Raw genomic sequence first — 24793 nt, 5'->3', positions numbered from 1 at the left:
CTTTAACATTAAGAAGAAATAACGAATGCTTTCTGTCTCATTACCGATATGCTGTAAGAACGTATTCAGCATACTGTAAGCGTGAAATTCAAGCATATTGTTCGATGTCTGATATGTGCGCGTATACTTCAAACAAAAAAATCCGTATAAAAATCTTGTCGTTTTTTTGTACAGTGACTGTTAAAAAAAATATGCTGCTGCTGCTCCTCGACTCTACCACCTCTTCTCCTTCCTTTTATATTGACTGACCTCTATAACATATCTTCTCCAGTTCCGGCGAGGACGTCGCAGTATGGTGACCTCCGGAGCAAGCAAGAATCTGACACGTACAGCAGGAACAACACAATGTCTTCACAGGTATTGAAACACATTTAATGAGCTTCACAGTGGTGTTTACTTCCCCCCGAAATATTTACATCCCACCGAAAATTATACAAGCTGGGCAATCCATTGCGCAAAGAAATCAACAAACGGAACTATGACACGTGACACTTCTGAACAGTTCTTGGGCACACCGCCCTTTATAAAGATAGGTTGGCTGGCTGGCTTTTAGTTAGGCGCGCCCTTCGCGCTGTTTTGCATTACAAACGCGCGCGAAACAATGCTTGGCTGTTAGACGATCGCAGGATGTGCTCTGACTCAACAGCAAATGTACCACACTTCGAGATCAGAACTATAGAGTTCGGTCCGTACGTCCTAAAGTATTTGAACGTTTATTTCGCTTCCGCTGGCTTTTTGGCCATCGTGAACATTGATCTAAGCAGAAAAGAAAGGGCCAATATTTCCCAGCGCTGAGGAACCTTTACCACGCACCCAGCAGTCAAACGGCAAGTACATCGAACGCAGCACAGCAATAACGCCTTCAAAAGGAACTATGAGCGCGAGCCACAAGTACGAGTCCCTCAGTTAAAGCGTTGTGGTGAGAGCACACTTATCGTGCTGACGACGCTTCGACGCATTACAAAGTTCTGGATTCTTTGGTGATTTCATACTTTCACACGCTCTCCACGTACGTTTTCCTAAAAACCCTCTCCGTCGCTCAATTTTTCTCTTCGGATAACGTGGCGAGCTCATGCGCCTGCTGGCGTTTACGCAGTTGATCGCGGGTGTCGTCATGTAAGGAGATTTCGCCCGAAAAACACCGTTCGTCCCTAGTTCGCATAATCCTTTCGAGGTCTGCCCGCCACTACATTTGTATAGCTTTCCACAAACTGGTCTTCTCTAACGCAAGTGCAATTCGTGATTGGACGGTGCCTCCGATACCGCAACTTCGGCTATCACGATTGACCAACACTCGTGGTTTCGACCAGTGACGAAGCAGTGTTACGCGAAAGAAGTTTTGTTGTTTCGAATACAAGAACTCGCGATTATGAAGGCGTCCGCAAGTGACACCGATTAAGCGTTCTACCGCCACGGGGGCTGATCATAATTGGACTGCGGTCTCTCGTTATAACGTAAAAAAAAAATAAGAACCGTCTGGGCGACAGTCAACCACAAAATCATTTTACGCATGAGCAGCTTTGCGAATTGTGACCTTGAAGTCGGATGTAAGCAAGCCTTACGGAAACGTTTGTGCCACTTGCTTCCAGCGTGACTGCACCACTAGTACACTATTTGCGGTGACTCTTCTGCAGGCTTCTTTGGCGCAGGGCAGTGATAATAAGAACAATAGTTTCAACTTTGTCACATGAACAGTCTCAACGGATTTTTGGAGGCTATGCGTTGATCAGCATGAATTGTTCCTGTGTGGCTCGCTGGTGAAGATTACGTTCAGGCGTGGTGACTTTCCAGCTTCGCGAACTACGAGATGCAAACGGAGGCAACGGCATAGATTTCTACTCGACGACATCACCTTCGTCGCTGCCTCCTTGTTTCTTTTGTGTGACACTGATCTTTGTGGTCAGCGTGGAATGACAACTGGCTCGGCATTCTAGCCCTCGCGATCTGGCATAGACCGAGTTGCGACATGAATTGCCGTTGAAACTATGCGTGTGAAATCTGTAGCGGAATGAGTTTTCTTATTCTCCGCGTAAGCTGCACGTAAGATACCGCCACACCACCTAACAATAGTTGCCGTTACACCTTGAGCACTCTGTAAGCAGTTCATGTAGGCTTGCACAGGAATGCTTGGTGATCGAGACGAGCTTTGGCTATCACCTCGTTTTCCCCGGGGCGAGCCTATACGCAGCATGACCCCTTGTCATCCTCAACTATTTTCTGGTCAAACCTGCTCTGCCGTTTCGCCCGTGTTCTACGCACATGCGCGCTAACATCTTCTGAAAGCCTAGCTACACCGTTGCTGATATGTGTTCTGACATCTCTTGGTTTTATTTGACGATTTCTTACCCCAAAAGAACCGCGGTCACTCACTCACCGCCAGGCAACCTTACAGCACTCTCACTCGCGCCACTCCACCGACCCTGAAACTTCGTGCAACGGCAGTACTAATCACTCGTTGTCGTCACACTGGAAAAAATAAAACGAAAAATAAAACGAACTCTAACAAGTTCAGGGAGATATATCTGGTTGGAAAAGCGTGTAAGCTTGGCGACGTAAGACTAGACGATTGCCTGTAACCGGAGCATGCTCTGCAGACCACATGCCCTAAGCTGTATTTAGAAAACGCTTTTATTCCACCTTTCTTTTTGTGTGTCAGTGTTTCTGTGTATCAATTTGACCAGTAGGACACAAACAACCAGGGGACAAAATGCGGCCTACTTCTTGAAGGAACAGCTTGCTTTTTCGACAAACGACAAGAATGTTCTGCAACACTTAACTCTAAGAAACGCATAATGCAACGTTACCCAAAACAACGCCTTTCTTTCACCGTGTGTAACGCCCAATCACAACATTCTCGTATTACGATAGCACGGGCAGACAGCACGATCGTTTTTAATCACGCTTCCATTAAATAAACTGGGATTTCCACCTATGATGTGACAAACGTTTTCATTAAAGAAGTTTTTGGACGTTTAAGTTTTCCAGCTACCATAATAGACACCGAGCAAGTCAAACTGAAGCCTCTCCGAAAACCCAGGAATGATGCCAAGTCACTACCTCTGATCGCCTCGGCGTGGTTCGCGAGACGTGGACAGCCGCATTAAGAAAACAAGCCTCTTGAAGGCTACTCAGCACCATCTAGAAGAGATTGAACGCCTCCAAATTTTTAGTCATCGGCCGAATACAGATCGGTGTAACGATGATACACCTGGGACGTTACGAAATAGCGGCATTCGATTTGTTGCTGGGAGCGCAGCGGCTTACGTGCTTTGTGAAGCCAAATACTGTGCCCACATCACGCTGACTCTCGGAGGCCTCCTCTCTCTTGCAGACAGTGCTGGTACGCTGCGCTTTCGACAAATAACGCCCTTCGGTAATTCTGCGGCTCCAGAAGGGTGGCGCATTCGCCACTCCGTTTTCAATAAGTTAAATTATATATAACGCGTAGAAACACACAGTCGCAACACTGAAATTTCTTGCGAAATGGGACGACAGGCAGGGAAGCCGAGTCGGGCAACGAGGACGTCACGGGCGCGTCAGGTCAGAGTCAGTCGCACACGACAGCCGCACTGCCGGCTCTGGTAACGACGGCTCGGACGCCGCCTCGTGTCGAAACGCTCCGCGCGGAAGGAGAAGCGCTGTCACTTCACGGCCCGGGGTACGCTTCGGCCGACAGGATGAGAGAAAGCTCCGTGCACGGCTGGATCGACTAGGAAGGCGCACGTATTCGCGCCGTATCAACGCTGTTGCTCCAGCCCAGAAGTCCCATTTCACTGTCACGAACACACGCTGCAGTCAGTCACTGCGTGAAGTCCCGTAGTTGCCAACGTTGCGTGTTTTCCTTTTTTTTTTTGTTCGGCTGTCGCTCGCCGCGGAGCAACTGGAGATGGCTGCCGCAGAACGATTTCGTACCGTAACCTTTAAATTTCTTTAGTTGAAAAAGTGATGCGCCTGTCGGCAATCGCAAGTAAAGACGCGAGACTGGGTGGTGTCTTCTGACAAGGTGAGCTGGCCTAATAATGCAATTCGCTTCTTCACATGGTTCAGAGGAACTTAATTTTTGATCATTTAGAGAGAAGGTTCCAGATTATTTGATGAAGAAACGGTGAGCCCCCTCACTTTCTGTGCTAAGAACAGTGTGTTCGTGAAGAATTTAAATGATCATCTTTGGCAAATAAATAGTTGTCAGAGTATCAGCACCAAGGCTCGGAGCTCCACCATCGTATAGACTTTTGCACGCTCGCGCCAAGAGGCTGTTTTTCGTGGGAACTGGATTCAACAAATCGGGGCCATTTATTCGCGTTGATCACGAGAGGGGCGAAGAAGAGTCTGCACGAGACCGATAATAACAAAGGGGCATAATCAGTTAAAAACCCCAAAAAGCAAGTTGTTGCACGGACCTAAAGGCTATATGGCATGCGAGCGACTGCTTTGCGTTTCATCTTCACCGCGGGTCACGTTCAGAAGGCGTTTTGATTCTGCTGACAGTTCTCCTGGTGGCCCGATGCCACCTGGCCGCCAAAGCAGGCCATCTCCAGCGCGGGCGTGCAACGCAACGCGGCTGGCGGCGCGGCCGAGTCACACCACTGCACGTTCGTGGAGAGCCGCGCGGCCTCGTACCGGAGCCGCTAGTGCTGCACCGCCGAGTACTTCATCCGCTTCTGCTTCTGGCGCTGGTTGCAGAACCAGACGCGCACCACGTTCTTCTTCAGGTCCAGCTTCTCAGCGATGGCGGCGATCTTCTCGCCCGACGGCCGCGGTTGCACGGCGAAGTAGGCCTCGAGCGAGCGCTTCTCGGGCGCCGCGATCGAGGTGCGCTTGCGCTTCTTCTCGCCGGCCGGCAGCACGCCCGGGAGGTCCGGGTCGGTGCGCTTGTTCTTGGCCTGCGCTTCGGCCGCCTCGAGCCACGCCCCCAGGATGGGCTTGAGCGCCACCATGTTGTTGTGCGACAGCGTCAGGGACTCGAAGCGGCAGATGGTGCTCTGCGAGAGCGATCCCACGCCGGGCAGTTTGAGGTTGGCTAGCGCGCGGCCCACATCGGCCTGCGTGACGCCAAGCTTGATGCGCCGCTGCTTGAAGCGCTCGGCAAACGCCTCCAGCTCGCGCGGGTCCGAGTCGGCGTCGTGCACGGCCGATCCGGGGAAGCCGCCCCCGGCGCCGCCGGCGTGCATGCCGTACAGGGGCGGCAGCTGGTGGCCCACACCGTCCGTGGACGGAGGGCCCTGCATGGCGCCCAGCGGGCCAGGCAGCGACGACGGGCACAGCGGGTCGAGAAGATCCATACCTGCGTGCGATGGAAGCGGGAAACCGGTGGCATTGAGGAAAGCCGTCAGCACGTCTTTCCCGGTTTAATCCACACGAAACGTCTGTAGCGCTTTTTTCAAATACTTTGTCACGTGCTAGCAGTTGCTTGCATTGGCGTACTCGCCGTACTCGCAACTGCGACGAGAGCAATCTGGTGCTTGACGGTGCGCACCATGCTGCTGAAGTAGAGCGCCGTTTTCTCAAAGCCTTATAGAAATCCTAACTTGAATAACTTGTCAGTGAGGGCCATCACCCCCTTTAGTTGCCCTCAATACCTGTGCATAACCTTCATTTAAAAGCGTTTGTTTCATATTAAGGAGCATGCGAAACCTGTAGCGAGGCTAACGTCTCGAATTACCATTGAACTTTCTTTCGTTATTAAGCATCAGATAAAAATTCTTTTTGCAAGCTTCTAGAACTCTTTAGACGATTATGCTGGGAAAAGCTAAACCACGAAGCATTGTACCTTATTAGCTGCGAGCTTCAATTTGTCATGGAACTTGCTCGTCTTGCTACTTGTCCAAGTAAAATACATTAGAGTGGAAGTCGCTGGTGGCATCGTCAAACCACACAACGATTGGAGCGTTTCTTTCTCGCTTTTGCTGCCAAACACAGAAGTGCTGTCGTATCATAGGAGCAAATAGGGTGATGTCAATGACCAGCGACTGGTGCGTTTTCTTACCGTCCATGGTGGAAGGGTGGTGTCCCATTTGGTGGTGAGGGGGACCCGGGCGCGACGTGGGAGGTGCGCCGGGTGCCCCTGGTCCTCCGGGAGGCCCCATCGCGTGGTACATCATGTCATGCCGGATGGGTAGCCCTGCCGCGGCGCCCGTTGGGGGAGAGTGTTTGCTGATGTCCACGAGCGCTTCGGCGCGGCCCATCAGGCCGGCTTCTTCCAGGCCGGGAAAGAAGTTGCCCTGTAGTAGGTTTTATAACACCTGTAGGCTTCCTCTGCTTCGAAAACTGAAGACAATATGGGCATAAGCATGGATACACTGCAATACGTGCTTCTTTCCTCTGTAACTTCTTTGATATTATAGCACGCGTCTAACATGAGTGAAGGATCAGACTTCTCAATAAAAACTAGCTTTGCGAACTAAGTAAACAGCATCATGCTGGCGCAATTTACTCGGTCTAAGACAGCCGCGGCTGAAAGTTGAGGAAGCACGCCACCTGCGGTCATGAAATTAAATAAAGTGTGAGTTTGGGCCAGTTGGTGACTCATGGTAAGAAACCAACTGCGAGCGCGAAAGACAAGGACGTGCTCAACTAGGACACGCCGCTGGTCCTGCCTTTCACTGTGTCCTCGTGTTTCGTTCGCGCTGCTTGTTACATGGGCTCAAGGCTTGTAAGTTAATGGTTTCTACAGCACTAGCTATACGATTACAAATTACGTGCAAACGTTGTAGGGAGTTTTGCGCTTTTCCCCGTGACATGATAACGTAATGCGCAGCATCGCTCGACTTTCTGTTGTATGACACATGACGCAACACACAACTTTTCATGCTGGACATTGTCGCGTAGACGATATGACAGAAACGTGCGCAGGATCTAGTTGTCTTCAAGGATGCTGCCCGTCGTAGCAAGGGAGGTGTAAAAGAAGTTTCGTAGCTGTGTGCCAGCACGTCGGGAATCACAAATACTGTAGAAAATTATACGTAAGCGGTCACGTTAAGGCTCCACGTTCTGCGACAGCTTTGAGCGTGATGGTAACTCACCAGGTTCTGCATCCGATATCGGTTGTCCGGGTCTTCGGGCCCGGAGGACATATCCGCGTAGTGGAACCGTGGCGCTGCCGCCAAGCAGCGCCACCGTCGATTGTGGGCTTCCGCTTCCGGCATGGCCTGCACGGAAGTGAAATCCTGAAAAGCAACCCGGGCAACTCGCACTTGCCGCGCATTTTAATCCGAACAAGAAATTGGTGTTGCACTGAAGAAGAATGCCTAAGCCAGCGACGTCGGCCTAGCGGTTGGAACGAGATAAATGCGACTTGAGGGTGAATAAACGACGTGCCCTTCCTGCCAGACACAAAATAAAATAGTTCTTACCCTCTTTCGGCGACTCCACTTAAGCCTTTGAATATGCGTAAAATAAGCTTTCTCAAATTGTGCGTGCTGGCCCTATACATACGTAAGTAGGTTGCACTTTATGAAGTCTTGGGGTCCGCGCCAAGCTTCCTGAAGGAGCTACTAAGATTGAGTGATAATGAACGTACAAGGTTTGTTGACCGTACATTTATTATAAATACTTAATTAGGTTGTTTTTTTTATAGATAACGAGTGCCATTCTGAGCAGGTGACTGGTCTGGTAGGAAAGAGCCGTTGTCCACTATGAATTTCTAATGGAAACCCAGTAAAACTGCTGTACAGTGGCTACTTCCGAAATTAGCTAACTATTCTTATTTAGCCCTCAATTACTGGCACTATAACATCTATGTCACGCTTATCATTTGTCTTGTGTGAAGTGAAAGCTCGTGAGGAAAAATTAGTTGCAGGGCTAAATAGTTGTATTATAGATTTCTTCATTACGTACGGAAGAGGGCGGTAACTGTTCGATGTTGATATTCTTATGTGCTTATATTGAAGGGAAGTTTATAGCATATATATACGGCGAAACAATGCAGATTACAAACTACACACAAGAAGAGAAGTGAAATCACTGCAATGGGACCTTTGTTATAACTGTACTGCAATCTTACACCAAGCTGACCATAATTGGCTCGGGGAAATCTGTGCAATTGCAAAAGTGCTGCTTAATACAGACGTCACGCTTCCTTTAAGTTTTGTGAATTCTGGTGATGTCTCATAGTGACCATAGTGGTAGTGCACCACGTCGACGTCGTTCAGAAGCGTTTAGTTTCACAAGGACAGAACAGTTATACGTTTACATTCTCCCGATGTCCCCAGTGCAAGTCACTATCTCACGTCAATGGTCTGCAGAATATCGGCAGAGAGATAGAAAACCCTATTATTTTGACAGTTACTGCATGGAACACGTAGTGGAACATACGCGTAGTTTTTCTTGAACGGGCACATCGCCTATGGCTACTGTGCACGTGAAAGAAAAGAAAACGAGCGATACTTACATCGTCCATTAGCTGAAGTTTCCTAGAGGTCCATGAGTCTGTTTCGGTCTTAACCATGAACTCGCCATTAGATTTTTGACCCTGCAAAAGTAAATAAAAAAGCAAAAATCTCGCTGCGCCACTCTCGCGTAAGGATTGCAGACTACGCTGAAGCTAGTGCTTCTTTTATTAACTGGAGTGTCGACATGTTTTCGTTTGATCATGGCATGCGGAGTGCGCAAAGGAAGCATTTCAATTTTCCATTACTATGCACAGACCTTTTAGAAGACTGCCTGATAGAGCTGCCTTTGTAGGCGTTATTCTGGGCTATGTGGTGGCGCGTCTACGACACTTCTGATGTACGTAAGCTTCAGAAAGTTGAGTACAGGGGTTCTCGACTTCTAGAGCTTTGGAATGTCTTAGATACGACAGTAATCCTGAGGAGTGATCTGGGCGAAGCTCTGTTTTTCCATGCAGTGGGCTGAAACTTTTGAAAAATGGAGGTGTGATAAGAACGGCAGAAAGCCGAGGCTTGGTGCTCGGACAGAACGAGAAAAGTGAGTCAATTGGGACCTCATTAAAATTGGGTGCAGCAGAACACATGTAAAGGTGTTAAAAACCAGGGGCTATTGCAGTCGGCCATTTCCTTCCTCTATTTTTTTTCCTACGTCAAGTGCCAGTGAATCACGTTTTGAAAGATTGCAGGGGGAGGGGGTTATTCCACAACATGCGGGTTCTGTCTAGTAGTAAAGGCCGGCAAAAAATCCGCCTCTAGCGCCTCTTTCAGGGTATAAAGCAATTCACCACAAGCCTAAATGTCTGCCGTCATGAAGAAGCGAAGGCAGACGGCCCAATACTTGTTTTCAAACGACCTCCTTAGATTCTAGAAACACTAAGCATTGTACACAATCCCCTGGGAATTGACTTCTCCGCAATGCATCAATTCGCTTCTCAGTATAACGACGGAAGGACTCCGTAAAGTGCTACGTGGTGGCCAAATCATTGCAGTTGTACACAGAACGGTGAAAGCCAGCACATAGTCTTGAATACCCATGATGACATGTACACCAAGCCCATTCAGATGCGAAAAGTCCGTGTATCCGCAAAGGCCGAAAAGGCCGTGTTTTGGAGCTGAGCGCCCTCAGATCCAAAATGGACTTCGCGCGCCGATACCTTCTCTTCGCCTGTCGGCGCGCCGCACGCAGCCTCTCCAGTTCTATATTCGAGTCTGTTCGCCTTGCTGACCTTGTAAGCGAGCAGATGAATGCTGTCATTGCTTCTGCGATTGCATCTTCGATATTGTGTGAAAGGCCTTCCCGAAATTCGTCATCCATATGCTGTGCGCAAGACCAATCAACTGTGCGAAAGACAGTAGAGGAGCATTGCTCAACTCCACTAATCTTTATATATGTTGGTATGTAGTGGCTTTCATGTGTCTCTATGTCCGTAAACCATTTAACGCTCGAGGCAAGGTGCCGCGACACCAAAGCACAAGTAGCTATATGCTATAGGTCGTGCCTCATAGAACTGTAGGGCTGCCTTCATTCACACAGCACATAACATGGTCTGCAGCAAAGGAGGCACGACTCCTGCCCCTGGAGTCAATTTAAGCGCTTCTCCATACCTCGTGATGCGCGTTAAAGTCACCTGTGATAAGCCAGGGGCCATTGGTCATTATTAATTTGTTCTTAAGTCTTTTGCCGTCAAAGTGACCTGCTGGGAATTTGTAGGCGCCAACAAGTGTAAATAACACAGCCTTCTTTTTGACATGCAGGCAGACATATTGGTTGTCGTCATAAAGCCCTACTACGTTAGCGACATATGTAAAGTCCGTGCGGATGTAAATGGTTACTCTGATCCGCGCACCAAATGTAGACGAGGCGAAAGATTTGTAACCAGGCAATCTGAGTGAAGTTGATATATTTGGTTTGCAAATGACCAGTATGGGGAAGCGATTTGTAAAAACGAATTAGCGAAAGACTGCTATACGGGTCCTGAGATATCTGGCATTCCTTTGAAAGATCGACACACTTTTAACTTCACTGCAGAAGGGGACTATTGGTCGAGCCATGGTGCTTAAACGATGCCAGCAAGCACTGTATTTACTGCATCCAGTACTTGCAGAGCACTTCGAGCTGCTGGTGTTTGCAGCTTGTATTATTTGGTGATTGCTGCATTACATCCACCTGCCTGTCTTGGTCGCACAAATCACCGGAGGTTATCCATCAAAAGTTTGCTCTTATTATCTTGGTGAATGCTGTCGTTTTGGTAGGGTCGGCCAAGATTCGGCAGATGTTACCTTCTCAGTGGCCTTGTTCTTCGTGGTCCTTTTCACAGTGCCTGGCCTGCAGGCGGCAGAGGAGGAGGTGGTGTTGTAGGAAGTGCCATGCGAGTCCCAGAGGCAACAGCCTTCCTTGAGGAGCGTCGGCGATGGGAACGTTGCTTCCTGATTTTATCGACGGCGTCGCGTTGAGATGAATGATCTCTCAGCATCTCTTTTAATGTTGACCGTTTCCTTCTTAATATGTGGGCAATCCTTCAATGAAGTTTCATGTGACCCGCCACAGTTCGAACACTTCATTACAGTCGCGCCACATTTATCTGCAGCATGGGGCTCGACGCAGCGGGGGCATGCTGCTTGATTTCCGCAGATACTGTTCACGTGTGCCAGTTCCATGCATTTGCGGCATTGAAGAGGTTTCAAAATGAAATGCCGCACAGCATGTCCGAAGTGTCCCACCATAACATACGAGGTTATATATTTACCCTTGAATGCAATCTGCACGCAGTGTCCACTGCCTAGGCGAGTAACATCAACAATGACATCATCATTTGCTGGCTTGATAAGAATCGGCAATGCGATCTTCACGCAGTGCGAACTGCCTAGCCGGGTAACATCAACCATGACCTCGGCAATTCGTTAATAAGGATGGTGACGTCTACGTCGCAGATAACGCCGTCGGCTGCATCAGATCCCACAAGGATGTAAGAGCGCACCTGAATGCCATCGCGGTCCATTACGCTGCGTAGAGTGATCATATAGCAGCCGCATGCTGGACATCAACCGCCAGTAAATTTTTTCAGGTATTCACTCGAATGTCCCATATTTCGTTTGGCACCAGGGCTTCCAGTGACATCGACACAGATTGCCTGTTAAGTAGCCTCATATTGACGGTAGTAAGCACGGCACAAATATGATCGTATTGGTGTCCGGCGTCTGCGTGTGTCTTAGTTTGCGTACTTGACGATGAAGACGTCCTCTTGTTCCTTCTCTTCGCTCTGCGGTGCTGCACAAGCTGGAAGTCGTCATCGGAAGTGTCCTCACTACCGAGAGAGTGAACATGGGTGTCTTCGCTGTCGCTGTCGATTTGTTGACCGGTGCGCTTCCTGGAGGCGGCCGCCGCTGACGCCGCCATCGCCCGAAGTCGTGCGGGGGGACCCATTTCCGTCACGACCGAGCAGGGAGCGAGGATCAGCGGGTTCACTTGGATTTTCACAGAAATAAACCGTAGCTAGAAATAACAGCAGTGTATCAAAAAACACTTCGACGTCTTCTTGGCGTGAAACACGTCAGAGAACCCTAGGTGGTCCAAATTTACGGAGTCCCCCCCTGCGGCGTGCCTCATAATCAGATCGTGGTTTAGGCACGTAAAATCCCATAATTAAATGATTAATGTATACGGGAAAGGCTTCTGAAACTAAAATGTGCGAATTTCAGCCACTGCCACTCGCCAGTGCCGAAATAAAGCCGATCTTATTCCCTTCGACCGTCGACCAAGGAAGAGAGAGAGAGAGAGAGAGAGAGAGAGAGAGAGAGAGAGAGATAGGATGCAAAGGAAGGTAAGGAGGTTAAGCAAAGGTCCAGTTGGCTGCCCTTCACGGAGGGAAGGAGTAATGAAATAAAAAGAGAAAGAGCGCGGAAGTGGGGATAGAAAGAGAAAGAGATAATAGCAAAGTCGACCAAAGATTAGGCCAAGCGAAGCGGCTGAGTTCGTGATCGGCGCACATGGGCGCACGCATAAACATTTCTGAAAAAAAAAATTATTGTAAAATTCAATTATGGCCATGGCGCACATGGTTTCAGGTAAAGCGTTTGCCTTTTACGATGTCCGCTCAACGCTCCAGCGTCGAGCGCCCGCAACACTTTGCATCAAAATGGTATCTTGTGGAGTGTGAAATTTAGTTCACCTACTCTGTAAATGCGGTGAAATGTAAACACCAGCGCCGACAGTGCATGTCACTTTGACTTAGTAAACTCTGCATCAATAGACGTGTTCCGGCAGGGCGTCGAGAGAAAGTAGGAGGAATCTCTCCTGCATTTTTATAACTGGCTGCAGCCTTCCGTTTGGTGCGCTCTGACGCCTATCACACAGTGCGAACGAGTGGCTCACACACGAGGTGTATCCACCTTATGTGCGCATAATACTAACGTCAAGACTGAACAAATTGTGCATATTCTGCTGCCTTGCCTCTTCACATTTCATAAGAAGCAGATAGCGCTCGGGTGGTACGTGTCCCGTGCGCATGCGACGGAAGCAAGTAATTGGCTGGTGTGGGAGAATGATAAACAAGGGAGGTCGATAGGGAAACTGTTCTTCACGAGACTATCAGCTGCTAGCCGAAAAGAAAAAAAGACAAAACACTCAATATGGAAGTTGACGATTAATTAGCGGGATTTCAGTGTCATACATACATATAGGCCAGTTGCTTTCTCCCAAGTTGACGTACCACGTGATGCCTGCGGTTGAAAGAATGTTTCGCGTCAGGTACCTTAGTCGTGAGTGGCGCTGGGAAAACATTCCCAGGGCTATATCTAGTACACACACACACAAATACCCAAGAGAGTGGGAGGGAGAATGGCCGACGCGGTAGCTTAATGGTAGAGCGCCGCAACCGTAATGAGAAAGAAGTGGGTTCGCCTCCCACCTGCGGCAGATAGTTTTTTTGTCTGTTTTATTTCCATTTTGCTTATCATTTGTACATTTCACTTAAAAAGTGAAGTTACTTTCCCCTATGCTTTCCTCTGCCTCACTGTCTGTTGATGTTGTGCGGTTGTAGAGAACTATCGAACCCTTCCGCATACTTCTTTTTCCGGCCCACAGAAAGGAAAAGGGCAAGTATGAAACTTTCGTGCTGATGTTCTTGCCTAGTCGCGGTCTTTGCCAGAATGCTCTGGCAAGTACTCGTAGTTATGATACTCTGACGATGACCGAGCCGCAGTAGAAACGTTAGCACGAAAGTTTCATAAGTGCCATCGTCCTTTCGTTCCATTTTTTTTTTCCCAGAATCCGGGGACCTTATTTTATAAGTATCGCGCACTGGCGCTCAATTATGCGTATGAGCTGGGTGAAAGGTGTAGGCTCGTCTGGTGTATTATGAAACACATGATATGGACGATATACATGAGCATACACTAGCGTACCAGCGAACGTGATGCGCAAAATCAAAGAACATGATCTGACACAACGGGATACCAACTGACGCGTCGGAAGCTCGTTGGGTTTAGTGTACACACTGAAGACTAAGCTGCACACACCGAATGCAATCAGTGCAGACACATCGAAGCGCTTTATAGATACAGAACATCCTGCATCTAGTGCTGGTATGCCTTGCGTAGGCATCATGGATCACCTATTGTCATCATTTCGGACAGAAGTTCGAAGTTTAGCGATGTGGAAGTGCTAGGGGCATCATGTCTCGTATTTCATCGTTACGTCAGTCAGGCATTCAGAAATTGGCCTCCAACCTAAACTGCCAAGTTCTATTACACTATCTTATAGCTACGAATTCATCGACTCTTCAACATCCAGTGAACACAACAGTGGTCGTTTATAGCTGAACAGACCACTCTCATGTTCGATCAACTCTACGACGGGTAGTGACCATAGCAAATTGTTCACTTATGTCTGCACGTACCTCTTATACGCTGTCCCTGCGGCGCAGTTTCGTGCCAAGAACTGATACTGAGATGTCAGAAACCGACCTCTACAGACCTCAGTGGCCAACTGTGGTGAGTGCGCGCACATTCGAATGAAGCAGCACCATCGGGTGTTCTCAGTCCTTTCTTTCTTCCATCCCTTAAACCTCTCCCCCTCTGTAGGGTAAACCGGATTGGCGCCTGGTCGATCTCCCTGCCTTTACCTCTTCTCTTCTCTCTTTCTATCTCTTGGGACTTTTACTTTGAGAGCAAACCAAAGCGCAAAAACATTTTCACAAACTATTACAATACTCCCTAATGCGAAACTTGAGCTCAGCTCTTTACGTGTGTTGATTTCGCGATATACCTGTATTGAGGCATCGCACCGATCACCGCACCGACTGGCAGAGCCGCGACGCTATATAAAGACTGGCCACACAGTTGCCGCTTCCCGGCAACTGTATGTTATGCAACCGTAATCTTCACTGGGAAACGCTTGCGGTGAACGCTATGCGCGATGGCGACCTTTCTAGTTTTTTTCTTTCCCCCAGACGGCCGTCACCGCTGCTGCCGCGGATGCGTGGACGGGAGTGTCATCTGGTGGTGCTTCAAGATGGCTTCCTTCGCTTTCCTCCTCGCGCTCTCTTCGCTGTCGCCGTCTTTCATCCCCCGCTGCGCTCCGCGTTCGCTCTTTTCATCTTTCACTGTGCTCGTTCGCTCGGTTACGCCGAGGCACGTTGAGGCACGCCGACGCTCAATGCAGGAACAGGCGCCTAATAGCTGCGCTCCAGAAGTTGCTTAGCAAGCAAAAATGACTGGAAAACTGTACTCTGTGTTTCACGTAACTTGAGACAAACCTTGAACATATGCAAATGCCACGTAGCTGTACCGAATCAAGGTAATGCTGTTTGCCGTCGCTTGTGGATACTCAGAGTATTCCTTTTTGCATGCCGCCTAATTAGATAATTACTCTTAATGAATGAACTTCTCAATTATTATAGTTAGATTAAATGTGTCAAAGAGAAAATTGTAGAGCAACATGAAAAGCTCCCGGTACAGCTTTCTGTTGCTCAATACGTGCTGCATAAAAATATTTTTCCGACAGTGAAAGAAGCCCGCGAATGCACGCAAAATTGCCGCACGACTGGCCGCTCGAGGCACTTTCTATCTCTCTCTTCCTAAAAAAAAGGAAGAAAAGGAAAGCTAAACGTCTTCGCGTGGGAGCAGACGAAGCTCCCACGCTGACGGACATTCGATTGCGAAACACATGGCGCAAGGAACACAGGCCCACGTATTCGTGCAATCGGGCTGGTGATTGGCTGCTGGCGCCAGCAGCAGGTTTCGCTCTAATGCCGTATAATTTCGAAATAGATGCTTAGGTGACAACGGCACTCATTGCCATATATTTTGGCACCATTATCTTGGCTGCGATTTCGCTGCTATGCCTTGTATCATGCTATTCCTTTTCACGCTTCGTCAGTGTTCTGAGCGACGCTCCACTCGCGTTATCAATGGGATCAGCCGGTCATGAACGGTGGATGGTAAGAGTGGCATAGAATCGAGCGGACTGCATCGGTATGAAATGGCGGCTGTGAGCTCTGCTGTTGCAGCTTCACCTTGGGCTGTAGTGGGTTGTAGCGCACAAAGCCACTAGGACTTCGGCAGAAACATAAAGCACACGCACGAAGTGCCAAATGCTTCCAAAATTATTTAAAAGTGCGAAGATTTTCTCGCGCCTTTTCATAGTAGTGAAATTACAGCGTGTGGAAACAAAGAGCTTCGTGTGTCGTTCTTGCGTGTTTCCTATAGCCGTTGCCCCGCCCCATGTTTTGCGCTACATCACGACGTTCCCATGATGAACCCCCAACAATACGACATCCCAACTCTGATTGACTCAGATTTATCCTCTTAAATTGAACTGAGTATTTCTTGTAAGTTCTAGAGGAGACGGAGAACAGAGTCATGAGTGCCTAGCAAAGAATGTTTTTGCCTTTACGTGCAGTTGCACGGCAGCGCTGTATATATAAGTACGACAGGAATCAGTCGATTCGCATATCAAACGTGCCATGAGAAATCTCTACGTAAAGGACGAAGCGGTATTCCTGTTGGTTACGCGCACATTGCACCTTCCTCCTCTCACCCCCCGCCCCCCATAAAAAATAACATGGTACAAAGAAGAAACTAGCGCTTCGTTCCTTTTGGACACAGTGCGTCTTTTTCTCATCAGGTAATCAGTTGGTTCAATTCATGCCAATAATCTTTGCGTGGATAGGGAAACAGCTAGCCGAGACATGCAAGGGCAATGATTCTATACGAGGTGGCACAAGGGACGGTTTCTCACGATTTTCGACCGGCAACGTACTCTGACATACATAGGCCGCGATAATTGGTCCGCCATTTTTCTGTGAATAAAACACCTCGTGCGAGACTTCCTGTATGTTATGCACGCGCTGCCCTCGATGATGCTTTTGGCTATTTGAGTACAGCAGCAGCAAGTGCGGAGTCTGAGTTCATTTTTTTATGTATCATTTATGGGCAGGTAATGTCCTCGGACTCATTCAATTATAATGTGTGTATGTCACTGCCTATTCTATTGAGAGTACCTTTAGTGGCTTCTGCCCAAGCGCGAACTGCTAATCGCGCTGTTTTGTTGTTGTCTATTTTTTCCTGTATGTGTTCATGTGACCATGCTTGCAGGTTTGTGAAAAACTGCCTCTTTTGCCGGAATTCTCTTATTCCAATTCATTGATAAAGCTTTCCTTTGTAGCAATTGCTACGAACGGGTGGATGTCTATATTCCTCTTAATCAATTACTTCTCTCCACCTTGCGGGTTTCCGCAGAACTACTACGTATTCCTATTCATGTTATCATGACCTATCATTCTTCAATCATTTAGCTAAATAAAGTTTGTGTAGAAGCCGACAAAGGTATAGTTGGCAACAATCGCAACTATATCCAAATTAGTTAAACCGAATTTCTTTGCTGATATTTGTTAGCAATAATGTAGAAGCTTTTGTGTCTCAAGAAGGCTCGTATGGTATATTACGAGGAAGCGATATGCTCAGATGTCTGATGGTTCGAACGGTTTGCTGTCTTCTTGCACAGTTGCAGTTGACGCTGTTACACTAGGCACGGATACACACGTGTCTCTATCTTTAGGGCGAATTGGCATGCAGAGAATTTCTCCACCAAAGGTTCACCAGCTTTCCCGACAATGACTTAGAAAGCTGATGCTTCATTACCTTATTTTCGTTTCTTTAGTTGGCAGCTTAATGATCAACATTTCTTAATGTGGCATTCTGGTTTGGAATGTTTTTGTCACTCGATTAATTTTTCTTTTTAGTTTTTTTATATGTAACTACAATTAACAATTCTGATGGCATAAATTCAGAAGTTAATACCTAACATTGCACCAGCCTCGATTCTGCTTTGTTCTGAGTAACAGCAGTGAAATGTACTAGCGAAATAACTCAAAGTGAAGCACACCTTTTACTTCGACGTTGCGAAATACACCATCGCAGGCACCGGCGCTATAGCGGCGATCGAGATAATGACAAGCAACAGACAGGGGATAAACTTCGAGTTTTCGCGATCTATCCGGATGGGCGGAGCAGTAAGCGGGACGTCCGCGCAGTTTATGGTGTGTCTCCTACCAAACTACGGCAACAACAGCAGCAGTAGGCACCGTGTCATTGAAACCAGGCGCGGGGCGCGGGTATTCGGCGCTGCACCATGGCCCGTGCTCGATTTGGCGCAAAAAGAGGCCTATTGTGCGTTCGCCAGACAATGCCGGGGTTGCGCTCGGGGCCACGACGAGATACGCCGATCGGGCGGACAAAAGGCAGACGCAGCTCTTTTGTGTTGCGCGCCCTCAGCACGAAAGAAAAGCACGGGATGGGGGCGGGGGGGGGGGGGATCACACAGGGGCTCTGGCGGGGAGCAGGTTGCGGCGTTCCTCCCTCGGCGAGTAGAACACAGCGATGCGGCTACAGTGAAGAGCCGAAAAATGTACGCAGTAAAGGTGTAGCGAGAGCCAGCATTCGTACTGTGTAAGTGCTCGTTCGGCATTTCTGTTGATCACGCATGCCAACTGTCACGCACCCTGTCGCTCCGTTTTTCTCCCCCGCACGCCTTTTTTTTTTGTTCTTTTCCTCTCCATAATACTTCCGAGCGCTGGCGGGAACTTGCGCTTTGCCACCAAATGTCCAAGTGCTTAAAGTTTTCTTCTTTCTTCGTGGCAAATCGTTGCCGTCTCTTTGATGGTCGTTCGCGTCCACGTGAGCCAAGAATTTGTCGATTCGCGTAGTGTGTTGCGATTCACTGTGTTTTGATCACGACGCGCGCTGCGGTACTCGGACGGCCTCGGTGAATGGTATATTGAGTTGAGTGCTTTCGGTGAACCCGTGAATGCTGACACACCATTTAGTTCCTTGTTGTGTTCTCTGTACGCGTCCGCCTTGGATGAGCGCGCGAGGTTAACTGCCCTGCATGGAGCCGTGTTTTTAACGACTATTCTTACTTTTTTTTTATTACTTCGTTCCCCGCGCCGCCACTACCGTTGTGATCGTCAACTCAGCAAGAGGGGTGAGAAAAGAGGGATGTAATGGTAGAAAAAGGATACTAAAAAAAAAAGGTTTCCCAGTTTGCATTGATTATCTGGTAGACAGCTCTGATTTTGGCATGCATACCTACACAAAAACAAAGCCATTCGTGCTTTCTGTAGAACAAAGTTTGCGCAGAACAGAGTTTGTTTTTAGGGATGACTCAGCAATATGAATATCATGAGAAGCCAACAAACAAGAACACCAAGGGCAACACAGGGGAAAAATCAGGCCCCTCGGTTAACCCCCTTGCTTCAGGAACATGAATTTAACAAATGGGCAACTAGAGGGCACACTTATACATTTCAAAAGCGTGGACAGGGAATGGAGGAAGTGGTCAAGGAAGCTGGCTACCAAGTACAGGGTAACTGGAGGTACAAGTGAAACAAGTGACGGTGGATGCAAAGGATGAAAAAAAGAACGGTACGCAAAGTTTTATAAGGCTGGCAAAACAGAACAGAGCATACAGTTTTTACACCAACATAAAGGGTAGAGCTTTTGAGGCTCAAGCTAGCTGCCTGAGGACATGAACACACAGGAGCAAATACTTGTGACATAGGGAAACTTATATATACTGCAGAGAAGAATGTGAAGATGACAAAGCAAATTGTATGGAATGCCAAGAAACCCATCCAGCCAGAACTGGAGAAAATATTTCCTTTCCAGAAGCATTGGAGTCCTCAGCTGATAGCAGCGTTATCAAGTCATCGATGAGAGAGAGAGAGAGAAATAAACTTTATTTTGAGACCAGGCTTCTTGAGCCCAAAGGTGGGTGGCCTCCTCAGTCCAGGTAGCCATGGCTCGCTGCCGCCGCCCGAGCCCTGTTCACCAACCGCAGCTGGCTGTCAAGGTCTTGCGTCACCAGCAGAGCCTCCCACTGGTCTTTCGATTCTTCCTCCATATCCGCTTCTTCCTGGTTGTTATCGCTTGGTGGCGATGATGACGGTGGTACTTCGCGGTTATTTCTGCACTCCAGCACCATATGGCGCAAGGTGTTCGGCGTGTCCGGCGGGCAGAACTTGCAGTCTCGCCCGTAGATGCCCGGGTACATGGCGTGCAGCAGTGTTCCGTGTGGGTACGTTCCAGCCTGTAGTCTTCTCCAGGTTACCGCTTGGTCCCTACTCATCGTCTTATGCGCGGGCGGGTAGCGACGCCTCTGCTTCCTGTAGTGCGCCAAGATATCCGAGTACTTCTTGGATATGCGTTCTTCATCCTCTTCACAGTCGTCGGTACGCGTTCTCTGCGCGTCGGAGATGGCTCGGCGTGCATGATCTCGAGCCGCGGCGTGCGCCGCCTGGTTCCCCGTGAGAGACTCGTGCCCCGGTGTCCAGAGGATTTGTGCTGCTTCTATCTTGGTGGTGTTCAAGACCTGAAGCGCTGCCTTTCCAATCCTTCCGTTCATATACCTTCGGCATGCTTCTTGTGAGTCCGTCACCACGGTAACCATGGCCTTCTTGCACGTTGCGATGGCCAGGGCTATGCCCACCTCTTCCGCTGTGCTCGCGTCCTTGGCACGTATGGATGTGGCTGTAAGTTGTTCGCCCTTCTCGTCGACCACGCTGATTGCGAATCGGTCGTTGGTACTGTACGCAGCTGCATCTGTATATCTAACGTTTTCTTCTTTGCTGTTGGTGCGTTCGAGTATGCGCTTGAGCGCCTGTGTTCTCGCCTGTCTCCTTTCCTTGTCGTACTCGGGATGCATGTTTCTGGGAATGGTACATATGTGTAGCTTGTCTCTGATCTCGTGTGGGATACGCTGAGGTAGGTGCCTTTCATCCTCGACTTGGTAGCCCAGATCTTGCAGCAGGGCTCTTCCCGTCCTTGTCAGCTTTAGTCTCTCCAGTTGGTTGACGTTGTGCGCCTCCACGAGCTCTTCCCACGTGTTGTGGACTCCCATTTTGAGTAATTTCGCTGTGGACGTGGAGGGGGACAGACCCAAGGCAATTTTGTATGATTTTCTGATGAGGGCGTTTACTTTGTCTCGTTGACTGTTCTTCATGTCAACGTATGGGGTCCCGTACGTGACGATGCTCGTGAGCAGCGCTTGTATCATTTTCGTGCAGTCTTCTTCCTTGAGTCCGTGGCTTTTGCTCGTCACTCTTTTGATAAGGTGGGTTATTTGTTGCACTGTTCTTTGAATTTTTTCCAACTCTGCTCCCCCGGCCCCGTCCTTTTGAATCAGGAGTCCGAGGATGCGGAGCGTCGTAACCTGCGGAATCATGATGCCTCCCACCTTTACTACCGGGTCTGGTATCTGCTGCGGTTGTCGGCCTCTTGTGCGCTTCCTTAGCACCAAGAGCTCCGATTTTTCAGGTGCGCACGTCAGTCCACATGCTTCCAGGTACTTTTCCGTAGTGTCAACCGCTTCTTGCAGAGCGTCTTGCTGTTGACCTGTCGACCCTCCCGTAGTCCAGATGGTGAGGTCGTCAGCATATATTGCGTGACCAATCCCTTCTATTTGCTTCAGTTGCTTGGGTAGTGTGCTCATCGCCAGATTGAATAGCATCGGCGAAATGACGGAGCCTTGTGGCGTTCCCTTTCGCGGTATGTCGAATTTCTCAGAGCGTAAGTTGCCTATCCCCACTGTGGCTGTACGTTCTTTCAGAAAAGCTTTGATGTAATTATATACTTTTTCACCGCAGTTATATACGTTGAGGTGCTGCAGTATGGCTTCGTGTGACACGTTGTCGAAAGCCCCTTTCACGTCAAGTGCGAGGATGGCTCTTTTGCTGTGCGTGTCCAGCTTGTCGATGACTTTTTCCTTGATTTGCAGCAACACGTCTTGCGCGGACAGGTGAGCTCGAAATCCGAACATAGTGCTTGGGATGTGTTCGTTGTCTTCGAGATAGTCGATCATGCGGTTGTGCACCATGTGCTCGTAGAGTTTTCCAGCACACGAGGTTAGGGATATAGGTCGAAGGTTCTGCACGCTGATGGGCTTGTTGGGTTTAGGTATCATGGTTACCTCGGCATGTTTCCATTCCGGTGGTACTTTACCTTGTTGCCAGCACTCGTTGATGTATTTTAAGAGCGCGTCTACAGAGGGTCCGTCAAGGTTCCGGAGTGTCTTGTTGTTTATTCTGTCGTACCCCGGCGCCGTGTTGCGGGTGAGCTTGCTCAAGGCCCTCTCGATTTCTGCTTCTGTGAAGGGCCGATCCAGTTCCATATTTGGCTTGCCTCGATACTCGTCGAAGTGCGAATCTACAGTTATGTTTCGCTCAGTACCGAGGAACTTCTCCTTCACTTCTCTGATAATGTCTTCCTCTTTCCCCGGGTGGTTGTGTATGAGTCGCTGCATTTTCTGTTTTGTGGCGTTCTTGTTCTCCTTCTTTGATAGGAGAGTCTTGAGCACCGCCCAAGTGCGTTTGCTGCTTAAGGTACCTTGAAGCTTGTTGCATGTTTCGCGCCAGTTCTTTCTTTCAAGTTGTTCAGAGTACTCTTGCGTTTCCTTGATCAGTTTAGAGATTCGAATTTTGAGTTTCCGGTTGCACTTGTTACGCTGCCAGCGTTTGGCGAGACCCCTCCGCGCCTCCCACAGGTGGAGTAAGTGCGGGTCGACCACGGGGGTGATTTGCGACAGCTGGATTGTCCTCGTATGCTTCTCGGCTCTTTCCACGACTCCTCTGATCCATATTGTTATGTCGTCTATCGTCGCATTAATGGCACTCTCATCTTTGCGAAAGGCCTGCCAGTCCGTGATCTTGGCTTTTCCTATCTTCATCGTTGCTTTGTGGTGCGGAATGATCGTTTGCACCATAAAATGGTCGCTACCAAGATTCTCGTCCATGCAGCTCCACTCATACTGTTTGAGTCCGTGTACGAATGTGAGGTCGGGGCTGGTGTTTCTAGATACACTGTTGCCGATGCGCGTGGGTGTCTGTGGGTCGTTGAGTAGCGTGAGGAGGTGTTGTTGGGCTACGTTGTGCACGTCTTCTCCTTTTTTCTTTGAGGCCGCATAACCCCAGGCCACATGGGGAGCATTAAAATCTCCAACGACTATCAGCCCGTTACCCTTGCTCAGCTTCTTCACCTCTCTCATAAGCTTGTCTAGATCCTTTAGGTGGTCCTTTGGTGGGCTGTACACGTTTAACACAAAGAGGCTTTGCTGCTGTTTTTTCTCGGGTACGATTTCGACGAGGGTGTGTTCGATGCGGTGTTGGATGTCGTGTCGTTGAGCGTTGATGGCTTTCTTGGTCAGGATTGCTGTCCTCGTTTTACCGTCAGTGACGTGAGTGAGGTAACCACTGACCTTGAAGTCTTCTGCTTCGGTTTCTTGTAAGGCTATAATGTCTGGGTCAAACTGCTTGCAGAATTGTACAAGGTTGCTTCTCTTACTTCGAATAGAATGACAGTTCCATTGCCAAATTTTGAGCCGTGGGTGTTGCTTGTAGTCATCTTCCTCTTTAGATTGCCTCGCCATCTTGTTCGCTTAGGGTCTGCATCATCTTGGCTTCTCGCGCAGGGTACTTAGGTTTCTTGCGAGCATTATCTCTTTCTTCTAGCATGTGAATGCGTTGACTGAAACTTTCTCCGGATTGTGTCATTTTGGTCTGTAGAGCCTGAATCTGGTTCTCTATTTCGTTCTTGAGAGATTGGAAGCCAGTCTGTATCATCTGTGTTACCGTGTTTTGCATAACCTGCGTTACTGTGGACAGTGTGGTTTCCATCATGATGGTCACGTTGGCGTTGATGCGGTCTTCAAGTGTCTTGAGGTCGTTCTGGGTTATCACCGCTTGGTTCGACAGTGTGGATGGCTCTGGTCTGTTGACTTGTTGACTTGTTGTTGATGACTCTGTTGGTGATGGTGGTGGGGGTGGGGATGAAGGCCGCGGTAGGGGTGTTTGCGATTGCTGGGTCTGTTCTCTTCGTAGTTGTTCTATTTCTCGCATCAGGTACTCGAGCTGTTTTTGTGTGCTGGCTTCCTTCTCTTGTGTCTTCTTCTTTTGCTGTTCTAGCTCTCGCTTCAATTCATCGTTCTGTTTTCGGAGAATCATTATCGTGTCTTCGTACCTCGAGTGTCTTGTGGTTTGAACGCCATTATTTTCTTTCGACGTATGAATGTTCCCTCTGACGACGTTGGCCCAGCTTACCTTGCGCTGTGTGTTGTCGTGTTCCACGCCCGTTGCCGTTGTCCGGGGAACGCTCTGTTGTCTTTCCCTTGATCGCGATCCCGACTTGGATCTGGATCTTTTTGTCTGCTCGGCCTCATTCGGTGACTGTGGCGATGGTGACATGGTCATCATGTGCTCGTTGTCGTTGTTAGGTACCATGCTGGCCTGGTACCAGAAGCGTCTCTGTCTCGATCTTGACCGCTCCCTGACTCTCAACGGTGGCGGGGCTGGTTTCAGCTTCCTTCGACAGTCTCTACCCGCCGTTTCATGGGGCATTCCGCAGAGCTTACATTTCGGTTCGCATTGGTGGTTATTTGGATCAGCGTTGTTTTCTCCGCAGTTGTCACATAGTTCATCGTTTGGATTAGGGCAGACGTCTTGTCTGTGTCCTATCTCCCCGCAAGATCTGCAGTACTGCACTGACTTTCGGTAGGGTCTGCAGCGGGTAAGCGTACATCCAACTTTAACGTAGAACGGAACGTGCGGGCCCTCGAAGGTGATCACTGCCGACGTCGATCTTCCCAGCATTCTAGCGTATAGGATTTTGCACTTGTTGGTTGTTGCTAGTAGATCTACTAGCTGCTCGTCGGTGGTGCCTTCCTCTATTCCGTGAACAACGCCACGTACAGTGCCCGGAATTGGCTTGAGGTAAGGTGTGACTTCGTATGTTGCGTGTCCTATTTCGATGCTTGTTATTTCTGCTAGTTTAAGTGCGCAATCCTCTTCTTCGGTACTTGCCAGAATTAAGTTTTGTTGCCACTGTGTCTGTATGATCACCTTGGCGTAGAGCTCCTG

At 48.9% G+C, this 24793-nt stretch overlaps 1 protein-coding gene and 1 long non-coding RNA gene across 2 annotated transcripts in view; one reads left to right on the top strand and one right to left on the bottom strand.

Annotated features, from left to right (window-relative positions):
* The first annotated feature begins 276 nt into the window (after window positions 1-276).
* The window catches only part of LOC135898071 (uncharacterized), a 107293-nt gene continuing 82776 nt past the window's right edge, over window positions 277-24793 (top strand). Inside the window, exon 1 of the long non-coding RNA XR_010563251.2 lies at window positions 277-357. This is a non-coding gene — a long non-coding RNA (uncharacterized lncRNA). The remainder of the gene's footprint in view (window positions 358-24793) is intronic.
* acj6 (abnormal chemosensory protein 6) lies at window positions 4629-23881 on the bottom strand. The gene is made up of 5 exons (XM_070534863.1): window positions 23567-23881; window positions 8390-8470; window positions 7023-7148; window positions 5987-6221; window positions 4629-5284 (listed from the first exon to the last, which is right to left on the bottom strand). The coding sequence occupies exons 1-5, from the start codon at window positions 23879-23881 to the stop codon at window positions 4629-4631; spliced, it is 1413 nt and encodes a 470-aa protein (XP_070390964.1).

This window comes from Dermacentor albipictus, chromosome 3 (genome assembly GCF_038994185.2).
Source record: "Dermacentor albipictus isolate Rhodes 1998 colony chromosome 3, USDA_Dalb.pri_finalv2, whole genome shotgun sequence".
NCBI lineage: Eukaryota > Metazoa > Arthropoda > Arachnida > Ixodida > Ixodidae > Dermacentor > Dermacentor albipictus.
Note: the sequence above shows the minus strand (reverse complement) of the source record. Positions and strands in the feature narration are given on the sequence as shown.

Excerpts from the sequence above, each read along its gene's own strand:
- acj6 (XM_070534863.1), bottom strand. The coding sequence starts at position 23,881 with ATGATTCTCCGAAAACAGAACGATGAATTGAAGCGAGAGCTAGAACAG. Across the intron at positions 6,222-7,022 it reads GATATCGGATGCAGAACCTG|GGCAACTTCTTTCCCGGCCT; the intron begins GTGAGTTACCAT and ends AACCTACTACAG. Across the intron at positions 5,285-5,986 it reads CCACCCTTCCACCATGGACG|GTATGGATCTTCTCGACCCG; the intron begins GTAAGAAAACGC and ends CATCGCACGCAG.